The sequence below is a fragment of the Equus przewalskii genome, chromosome 17 (genome assembly GCF_037783145.1).
Source record: "Equus przewalskii isolate Varuska chromosome 17, EquPr2, whole genome shotgun sequence".
NCBI lineage: Eukaryota > Metazoa > Chordata > Mammalia > Perissodactyla > Equidae > Equus > Equus przewalskii.
In genome coordinates, this window is record NC_091847.1 from 49,659,221 (window position 1) to 49,669,678 (window position 10,458).

General features: G+C 53.1%; 1 protein-coding gene across 2 annotated transcripts; it reads left to right on the top strand.

Moving 5' to 3' along the window:
- Nucleotides 1-4,074: 4,074 nt before the first annotated feature.
- On the top strand, nt 4,075-7,402 carry SP5 (Sp5 transcription factor). 2 transcript variants are annotated; one of them, XM_070581539.1, is made up of 2 exons: nt 4,075-5,458; nt 5,653-7,402. In XM_070581539.1, the coding sequence occupies exons 1-2, from the start codon at nt 5,291-5,293 to the stop codon at nt 6,799-6,801; spliced, it is 1,317 nt and encodes a 438-aa protein (XP_070437640.1). In that variant the 5' UTR covers nt 4,075-5,290; the 3' UTR covers nt 6,802-7,402. The 2 variants fall into 2 exon arrangements, with proteins under 2 accessions (XP_070437640.1, XP_070437641.1); XM_070581540.1 differs by having other exon boundaries at nt 4,136-4,940.
- Nucleotides 7,403-10,458: the final 3,056 nt, after the last annotated feature.

The window sequence follows — 10,458 nt, forward strand, 5'->3', positions numbered from 1 at the left end:
CAAAACTTCATTTTCCATGGTCATTCAGCTTCTCACTGAAAGGGGAGTTCTCTCCTTGCTGTCCTTTCCTCCTCCATTGTGTTCCTTTCTTTGCATCCCATTAAAATCCTATAGGCCTTAAAGTCTCCTCCAAACCCCTGCTCCTGGATAAGCCTCTCTGAACCACTCCAGCCCTCACGAACGCTCTCCTCTGAATCCCTACTGCGTTTGTGTGTTCTGTAACACCAAACAATCACTATGCAGATGACACTGGTAGACACAATTCCACTCTACCACCCAACACCAATGAACGTTTATTGAACAGCTGCGCAAGTTCCCAGCACTGTGCAGGCATGACGCGTATCATGCAAATGCTGTTCCCTCTTGCCATCATATGGAGGAATCGAATCCAATGGGATAAAGGACCCCCCTAGATCTAGAATTCCACTCCTCCATCCATCGTAAACTGACCTAATTCTGAAGTTTAAGCTTCAAGTTAACTCAGGGTTTCCAGTTGAGGAAACTTTCCAGGCTAGCGTTTTCCAAAGATTCCCAGTATTATTATTTCTTGAGACTGAAACGCCCTTGGTCAGCTGTATCAATGATGGAGCCCCTGTTTCAGACACAAGCGTTAGGGCATCTGCTGCTTAAACTGGGAGACCACTCCAAATCCTCAAAGCCAGCTTTGAGAGTATTAGATTGCAACTCCTCCCCGTCACCACCATTTAAAAGAAATCTTTCAAATTGAAGAGGCAAAGTTTGATCCTGTCCATGTTGGGAGCCGAGAACAATGCAGCTTTCTGCTCTAGCTCGACTTCAAAAGACTGCCAAGCGACCGCTCTAAGAATACTTGGTTGGAGATGACTGAAGAAATGCACAGGCTTCCTCCTGCGACTCGGTGCCCCACTAGCACCAGGGAAGTTCCTTCCTCTCCCAGCACCTTAATAAAGCAACGACTGGTACTGTGTTAACCAGGCAGATGCGGGCAACTGGAAGGTTGAACCTTTCACAGAGGGGGCGAGATCTGGGCGGATAAGCAACACCCTGCTGTAGAGAACTAAGAATTTGTAGTAATGACCTAAATAATGTATAGGTTTTTTTAAAAAAAAAATCAATTGGAGATGGATGACTGGTCGGATTGATTCCAGAGGCGTGAGTCGCAGGTTGCTGCAAGAAAATGCAGGAAGTGAGGTACCAGACTCGGGCACGAAGCAGCCACCCCAGAGTTCTCAGCACTCTTTCTGGAGTGGATCCCCAAGTGCGCAGCGAAGGTCCGCCCACCGCGCGAGGGCCTCTGTGGGTCCACCCGCTCGCCTCTTCTCGCAGGTGGCACCGGCTTAGCGCTCGCCGCCCGCCAGCGAAGAAACGGCGACGCAAACTTGCCAGCCTTGGAACCCTGCTGTTTGGAGAGCGGCCCCGCCGCGCCAGCCGCTGCCGGAGGCTGGTATTCAACCTCCCCGCCCCCCGCCGCGGCTAAAGTTTGCTCCCTATTCGCCGATCTCCCCCCACCTCCGCCCTCGGGCTGGAGGACCACAGAGGAGTTCCTGGGTCCTCCGTGCACAAACACGCCTACCAACAAAAGAAAGCCCATTAAATCTTCCCTCCTCTGAACTCGCGCCCCAGCGGATACCTCTTTGAACTGACCCCCGCCCCCGCAGCCCCCGCAGCCCCTGCGCTGTCTGGGGCTCGCCCGGCCCTCCTGGGCTCCCTCCCTCCCTCTTGGCTGCACACTTTTGCAGCGCGCTTGGTCTTTGATGTCTCTTTACATTATGGCAGAACAGCCACACGCTCTTCCCGGGCGCGGGGCTTTGTGTAACGGAACTGACATTTGGCCTTGATACCTGTATCTCTTGGTGATTGCAACAAATTTCTAAAATAAATATTGTACTTTGATCTCCCGGCATTGCATTTTTAATGGACGCTCCGAACATCACTTCATTAAGAATAAGTTTTTTGGGAGCCCCGAGTGCAAAGGGAGGGAGGCTACACAGCAGTTGGTAAAAGTCTCTCTCCAAACTTCAGCTCTCGCCTGGGAGGGCGGGAATCCTGGCGGGGCTTCACAAATAGAGGTGAGGCCGAGAGCAAGGACTTAGAACACTCAAGACAGGGCCTGCTGTGGGCCCCGCACTGTCCTAAAGACTTTGCATGCATTTCCTCTTTTAAGCCTACAAGCATTCTACAAGGTGAGCAATACTAAAGCCGCCATTTTACAAATTGGGAAACTGAGGCACAGAGGTTGAGTAACTTGCTCGCCAAGGTCACCAACTAGAAAGTGGTAACCAGAAATCTGGCTTCAGATTTTTCAGTCCGAGCTTTTAACCACCAAGCCACTACTCTCGCCCTGCTTGTGGTTTAATTGGATAATGTGGGCATCTTGGAGAAAAAGTTCTCTCCTGTAACAACTATGTAGATACGTTGGCTTTCCTTGCCTTTTTGTTAAAACAGCAAACTGATTCGGCAAATGAGAATGCCTTCCAGCCCGCTTGGCCCAGCCCGGCCCGCCTCCTGGGGACTGGCGGGTTCGAAGAGCTCAAAGAGGGGTGAGAGGAGACACGCTAGACCCGCTTCGACAGTGCCGACGTGTGCCTGTGCGGGTATGCGCCACCGGACTCCCTGCCTCTGACTTGCAACCGGGAAAGGGTTCCTTCGGGTCCCAGGCTGCGCGGGGCCTCGACCCGGTGGAAAGGAGTAGGTCTGCCGGGCCTCGGAGCAAAACACTGAGTCCCCTCCCTTGCCCGGTCCCAGAGCATCCGGACCTCATCTTCAGGAGCCAGACCGCGGTGGCCAAGCTGTGCGGTCACTGCTCGTGGTTCTCGGGGTGCACCTTGCTGGAGAGAAGAGGGGCGTGCGAAGTGCTCATAGTATCTGGGCTCCTTGCGGCCCGGTCGTTTTCAGCAAGATGCTTTTATTTCGTTGGCGGGCCCTGGACATGGGGAAATGAGGGCCTGGTGGCGGAGTGTCCTGACCCCTAATGGGAATGCAGAAGGCACCAATATACAGCCCAGACTCCGAATCAGAAGTCTTTTGGAGTTGGGCTGATGGCTGGCGCCGAAAGGCGAGTTGGCCCCCGGGTCCATCCTCTCTTGTTACTCCTGGCCGCAGTGCGGTCCCTTGGAGGACCATGAGCGGGAAGGCCGGGCGCGAGATGGCTCGGAATGGATCCCCTGCACGGTCCGCGGCCTCGGCGAGAGGAGCCGGTGTCCACTGGAGGCCGGCTGCGGGGCCGGGGCGGCCGAGCCCAGGCCGTCCATTCGGTTGCGCGGTCACCTGAGCCGGGCCGCCGGCCGGCGGCCTCTGACGGTTCCAGTCCCCCTAATCCCTCCAGCGCCGGGAGGACCAGCGGCGCCCCGCGTGCCTCTTCCTGTTTCCCCTCCGCGCTCCCGGGGAGGAAATCCCGGGGTCCTCACCACCCCGACAGGATGCAGGCAGGTGGCCCAAGGTCCCTCCTCGGCCAGCCGCGGCGGGCCACCGAGGGTTTGGGGGAACACACTCTGCTGCGCGTTTCCCTGACCCGGGCGAAGCACGCCCTGCGCCTGAAGAACTTTCTTTTCTTTCTAAAGGTGATGGGAAGAACAGTTTTTGACTTTTCTTTCCGGTCAGAGGGTCTCGCATTATTCGTGGTTGGTTCAACAAAAGGCTTCCTCGACCGCGCCTTTCTTTTCTCGAGCAGCTAGTTCCCTGGTAGGTCTGCGCGGCTTGCAGGAGCGCGCGCTCGCTTGGCGGGGCTTAGGGGACACGGTGCTCGCATCGCTGGCGGCCTTCGGCGGGGCCCGATCGCGCTCAGCCGCCGTCCCGGCCCTCCACCGGAGCGCAGGGCTGCCCGCCTGGAGCGAGAAGAGCGAGATGGCAAAAGATCTTCCCTCTGGTGTATATTATGGGTTGCCTGGGTTTCTTGCCAAGCTTAGCACTGGGGGTAAGCGTGGCACTGGTGTTTTTCCTGGGCTCACTATTAGCAAAAGTTGTGGCGCGAGAAAACTTCCAGGTCGCCAGCAGGAACGTCACAAGAGGGCCCCCGTCGCTTATCAGTCGGGCAGCCCCGGAGCGTGTGCGCCACCCACCGCCGCCCTGGGCGGCCGCCCGGCCCCGCCCCGGGTCACAGCCCTGCCCGCCGCTCCACCGCGCCAGGCGGGTGGGCACGCTGCAGGCGGGGCGCGGTGTGTCCCACGCCCCGCCCCGGGAATTCCCTCGGGTCCGCGGGGTGCGCGGGCTGGTGCGCGTGCTGCTCGGGTGCAGGGTGTGTAAGTGCGGGGGGAGGGGAGAATTACCCTCATCTCTGTCTCAGAGTCCCGCGCCTGGAAGCCAGAGGCAGATTTCTCTGGAGATAACAAAGACACTTTGTCACTTCGTGCACTGCCTCGGTGCAAATCTTTAATTGCAAGGGAGTGTGTGTGGGTTGGGGGGGGGAGGGGGATCGAGTGTCTCAAGCAACCCAAGCGCGGGTCTCCAGGCGGCAAGGCCCCCTTTGATCAGGAAAATCCAATTATTTGTGTATATACATTTCCCACATAGTGATTACTTCATTAATTGTCCCGCCTTTATCTCCTCCCTTCCCATCCCCCTTAATAATCAGTTCTTTTATCCAGACCAACAAACACACCATAGGAGCTTTGTGGATTCAAAGGATTTGCTTTCGCTTCTGAAAGAGCCGCTATTCTTTGATGATTGGGTAGCGGCAAACTTCAAAGCCATAAATCTTCCCTCTGACTGGCTGGCGGCCCAGCAAAGTCCTTATCAAATTCTTGGAGGTGATCCTGAAGCGCTCAGACCGCGCGCGGGGCGACGAGCGGGGAGGGCCCCGGCCCGCAGAGCCGGCGCTGGGAGGAACGCTGGGCGGCCGCTCGTCCTCGCCCTCGAGTCTCCATGCCTCGGCGGCGCCCTGCTCCGCAGCCAACATCCCGCAAGCTGTAGCCATGGCCGCCGTGGCCGTCCTCCGGAACGACTCGCTGCAGGCCTTCCTCCAGGTCGGGGCTGGGCTCGGAGGGGGCGAGGGAAAGATGGGAAGGGTAGCGTCCAGACCTCTTCTGGTACTCTGTGCACCCTGAATCTCAAAGGGAACCCCGCCTAGTGGATGCCGCTGGAGTCAGACCTCGGAGTGCCTACGCCAACTTCACACCTAGCCTTGGTGTCAAGAGTGTGGCCTTTGGGGGAGGGACGCGCGGGTCCGGGGGTGGTTCGGAGTTGTGCGTCTGGCTGAGAATAGGGCCCGAGCTCACCCTGCTGGGCCATCCCGCTGATTTCAGCCCGGGGTGGGCGGGGGAGGAGCGCGAGAGGAGCGCGGAAACGAGAGCTTAAAAGATGCGAGGGAGGGCAGATGGGCAGCCTGGCTGTGGGTGTTTCCAGACCCTTTTTGATCGCGGAGCCGGGAGCGGCCCGTCGGATCCCTCTCTCCTCCCACTTTGTGCCGGCTTCCTCTGAGGCTGGCTGGCGTCTCTTTGCACCAAGTAGTTTAACAGGAAGCGCTCGCGCGCTCCGCGTTCAGGTAGTACAGGCACCAAAAGTTTCCTGGGACCGGTGGGTGGGTGCGAGTGGTGCGGTGGCAGGGGGGGACAGCCGGCACGGGGGAGGGGCGGCGGTATAACAGCTGGCCTGGGGGTGGCGGGCCAGCCCGGAAACCGCGCTTGGAGCGCTAACCTTTTGTCTCTTCTCCGCCCTCCCCTGCTGCCGCCCATGCAGGACCGCACCCCCAGCGCCTCCCCGGACCTGGGCAAGCACTCGCCCCTGGCGCTGCTGGCCGCCACCTGTAGCCGTATCGGCCAGCCGGGCGCCACGGCGCCCCCGGACTTCCTGCAGGTGCCCTACGACCCCGCGCTGGGCTCGCCCTCCAGGCTCTTTCACCCGTGGACCGCCGACATGCCTGCGCACTCGCCCGGCGCGCTGCCGCCCCCGCACCCCAGCCTGGGGCTGACGCCGCAGAAAACGCACCTGCAGCCGTCCTTCGGGGCGGCGCACGAACTGCCGCTCACGCCCCCCGCCGACCCCTCGTACCCCTACGAGTTCTCACCCGTCAAGATGCTGCCCTCGAGCATGGCGGCGCTGCCCGCCAGCTGCGCGCCTGCATACGTGCCCTACGCGGCACAGGCGGCGCTGCCGCCCGGCTACTCCAACTTGCTGCCCCCGCCACCCCCGCCCCCGCCCCCGCCGCCCACGTGCCGCCAGCTGTCCCCCAACTCAGCCCCCGACGACCTCCCGTGGTGGAGTATCCCGCAGGCCGGCACGGGTCCGGGGCCGTCTGGGGTTCCGGGGAGCAGCTTATCCGGCGCCTGTGCCGGGGGCCCCCACGCGCCGCGCTTCCCGGCCTCAGCGGCCGCTGCTGCCGCCGCCGCCGCCGCCCTGCAGCGTGGCCTGGTGCTGGGCCCGTCGGACTTCGCGCAGTACCAGAGCCAGATCGCCGCGCTGCTGCAGACCAAGGCCCCCCTGGCGGCCACGGCCAGGAGGTGCCGCCGCTGCCGCTGCCCCAACTGCCAGGCGGCGGGCGGCGCCCCGGAGGCAGAGCCGGGCAAGAAGAAGCAGCACGTGTGCCACGTGCCGGGCTGCGGCAAGGTGTACGGCAAGACGTCGCACCTGAAGGCGCACCTGCGCTGGCACACGGGCGAGCGGCCCTTCGTGTGCAACTGGCTCTTCTGCGGCAAGAGCTTCACGCGCTCGGACGAGCTGCAGCGGCACCTGCGGACTCACACGGGCGAGAAGCGCTTCGCGTGTCCCGAGTGCGGCAAGCGCTTCATGCGCAGCGACCACCTCGCCAAGCACGTCAAGACGCACCAGAATAAGAAGCTCAAAGTTGCGGAGGCCGGGGTCAAGCGGGAGGACCCGCGGGACCTGTGAGCCTCCCCGGGGGCCGCTTGAGGCCTCTCCCGCCTCGGACTCCCTTCTCAGCACCTCTTCGGGGAGGCTCCGGGGGCCTGTGGGCAGGTGGCCGAGGGGAGACCCAACAGAGGCACTTGCCTCTTCCTGCTGCCCGATTCCCAAAGTGACGCCAGGCTCCCGGCTTCCCTGGCCCGGCCCGCGGACAGGGGCCCTGTGCCCGGGAGGGGCAGGGGAGGCCGGGCTGGGAGCTCTGCGTCAGTCACGCAAGGGCAGTTTCAAGCTCTGGACCATTCCCTTCGTCGGGGAGACCTACAGTTTTCGGGGACCACCCTGGGCTGACCTTGTATATAGGAAACGCTGCTGAATCAAAGCGGAAGGCCCTTGGCAGATTTGAAATAGTGCTGGGGTTTTTTGCTAGGACCGGGCCGGGCTTTGTACAGGTTATTTAATAGCTTTGTTAAAGAATAATTATAATAATTATAACATTAATAAAAATGTTAACTTCTGTCCTCAGCTCCATGCAGAGCTACAGCATGAAATGTCTCTGTAAAGCAATCAGCAGTTGCAGCGTGAAAATAAATACGTTAACTCCGGGGTCACCTCGTGAGGACCCCGCTGAGCCGGTCTCATTTGATGTTTTCTTCCTCCGGGAGACTTTACAAAGCGGTCAGGTTTCACTGGGAATTTGAAGGTTCCTGTGCTGCCTGTGTCGGAGGCTTCTTTGGTTTGGAAGGTTCTGGGCAAGTGTGTTGGGTGCGTGATAAAGGCAGCAGGGCAGGGTCAGTTTTGTGGTAAAGAGGATAGGGCAAGATTTTCCGATCACTCGTTCGTTTCTCCTGCGGCCTTAGGCTTGACCAGAGACTGTCCGGCTTCCTGCTGCATGTACAGTACAGTTCTGTGAATTCCCTGTGGCTTTCCATTTGTTGGTGCTCTCAGCACAGAGGTCACGCTCGAGCTGCGCTTCCTCCTGGCAGCCGGCTGTGCTGGTGTCTGGAGGGGTGCTAGAGACTCAAGGATCCGTTCAGAGATGAGATTTTGGAGAGTTGCAGAGAAAGGGGAGGCCCTTGTTCAAGCTGCTCTTTGCCTGGTGAAGAAACGTCCCCCCTGTATTTCAGCCCCGTCGCGATTATGCGGCGTTGTCTTGCTTGCTTTTTTAATCATTTTGCTGTGGAAATCTTAACGGTCTTGCTTCACAATAGCCACTTAGGGATGGATTTCTGGCTAGGCCTGGAAGTTTACTTCCATTTTGTATCTTGAGATTTTATCTTTTTAATCATTGAAGTAGAGTAAGATTTTCTCACAGGAGAGTGAGGAATACTCATATCTAGGTTTCTTGCCTCTCTAAAATTTGAAGTTTTAAAGTTTACAAGTGTTTTTTCAAGTGTCTCCTCAACTGGTTCCTTGATGGTTTCTAATATTCGAGTTTTTAAACCTGAAACTCAAACTAACCTGATTTAGAATTAGCAAAGAATGGAAAATGTTCTAAATTTTGTTAATAAGCTAGCATCATTAATGCCAAATTTCAATGGAACTGAATAATCTTTTCATGGTAGTAGAAGGGTATGTAAATTGATAGGATTTCACAGTTTACAAATTGTTGTTGCCGTGCCTTTTGTTTGAATTCAAACTGAAGGGTAAGTTCTTAAAAGCTAGGAGGGTTGTGCTTGAGACACTGTATTAAGTAAAACACAAACATCAACATAACTCAGATAAAAAATTACTTTTATACTTCTAAGAAATAGCGTTTTTACTTTGTAACTTGGGACAAAGTAGTAAATGAATATTAGAATCATTGTGGAAATATGCCTTAGAACCAGTTACTCTCATTAGAGATTTTGGAACTATTTAATGAGAAATTAGAATATGAGTTTTCAGAGTTCTTTACCTGGAAAGGGTAGTTTTGATTAGCTAAATTTTCAAGGGTGTGGCAGTTTTGCAAGCAATGGTAATAAGAAAGTTGCTACACAGTAACATTAATCTCCATCTAAATGTGTAATCTTAATCTAAGTCAAGATTCTTGAGAATCGTTTCTCTGGAGAGTTATGGAAACTCTCACCTCTGAACCAAGCCCTGGGACGGGCTTCAGAGCCAGAAAAGGTTTTTGGCAGATGATATGGAAAGAGGAATCCTTGTTAGAGAGTGAGAAGACCAAGGGCTTTGGACTCAGAAAATTTAAGTGATTCTCTCACACAAAAGAGAATGCGCTTGGCAGAGAAAGAAAGATGGCAATTTTGAAGTGAGTCTACTGTTATTGATATCTATGAGCATTTAGTGTCCAAACAGATGGAGTGTTGAAGATAAAGTTTCCTTATCACCTTAACTTTGTGGTTGTTAAGAGAAAAAATAGGTACAATGTATGAAACTTAGTATCTAAACAGATGAGGTGTGGAAGATAGTTTCCTTATAGCTGTAACTTTGTGGTTGAGAAAAACTAGATAAAATATATGGAATTTATCTAAAAGTACGGTATATAAAAAGCAGAACAAAGTCATTTGACAAAATAGCTCTCTTACGTTTTCACTTAACTGAACCTGCAAATTTAACAAGTACGATAAAAATACTGTCTCTAAACTAACTTGGTACAGCTGAAAGTCTTTTTTTGTACCACTGCAAATCTGTTCCAATTACTTTAGAAAAAAATGTTTATGCCATTATCCAAGTGGAAGCCAGGAAGCTACAATAATATGATATTATTATCCAAGTATAGGAAAGTATTCCATGTTTATACTGAAAAATAAGCCAACAAATGCTGAGCAATACAAGTTTGACAGTCCAGAAATGTAATAGATTTTATAAGCTGTTAAAATTTGAACCGCTGCTGCATGCCTTCTTTCATAAAACTGCAACCAGAGTACTATTTAGGACTTTAACACTTATTTTAAAATACATTAATATGCAAAAATAATATGCATAAATGATGTGTAATTAAGCATATTTAGCAGAAAATTTAATGAAATTCAAATTAAAAGTTCAGAAGCAAATTGCTATTAAATGTAAACTAAAATTTACTTCTTATTTGGAGATTTCTCAACATCGAAAAGAAAGTCTAGTCCACCAACTGGACACAAGTCTTTACTTAAAGACCCCAGCCCCCAATTCAATTAAGTTTTAAAAATTAATTGAAGAAAATACGTTAATGATTGCCTCAAATTTCAATAGACATTTTACATTTTTTAAGCAACTGTTTTAGTAGTTTGCAAATATAAAATGTCATATTTTAGAAAATTCTAAAATTGGTGTGAAGTGATTATTTTAAATTTAACACTCAATTGATAAATGAACCATTTTGACCAAGAATTTAGAGACATGGATAAATCAGGTTATCAGAAATTTAGGTAATTTGGAATTGTATGTTTCTGAACTTATTAACAACATTCCATAGTTTTCTGCTTTTCTCAAGGGAAAATTGTGCAAATTTGCATCTAGCTGACCACTAGTTTGTAGTAGCTCTTGAAATAAACAAAAGCAAATTATGATAAAGAAAATATGACTGTATTACTCACCTCTGTGTTAGTCTTTTCTAGTTTCAGTTAGAGTTTAAACCTTATTTAACTATATTACATATATTGTTTTAAATTATTTTGCCTTAAGTCAGTCAAACGAGACATACCAGTTTAAAAATTAATCTTAATGAGCATGCTTCTTTCGGAAACCTGTTTGAAAGAATGATATTTG

Excerpts from the sequence above, each read along its gene's own strand:
- SP5 (XM_070581539.1), top strand. The coding sequence starts at position 5,291 with ATGGGCAGCCTGGCTGTGGGTGTTTCCAGACCCTTTTTGATCGCGGAG. Across the intron at positions 5,459-5,652 it reads CTCGCGCGCTCCGCGTTCAG|GACCGCACCCCCAGCGCCTC; the intron begins GTAGTACAGGCA and ends CCGCCCATGCAG.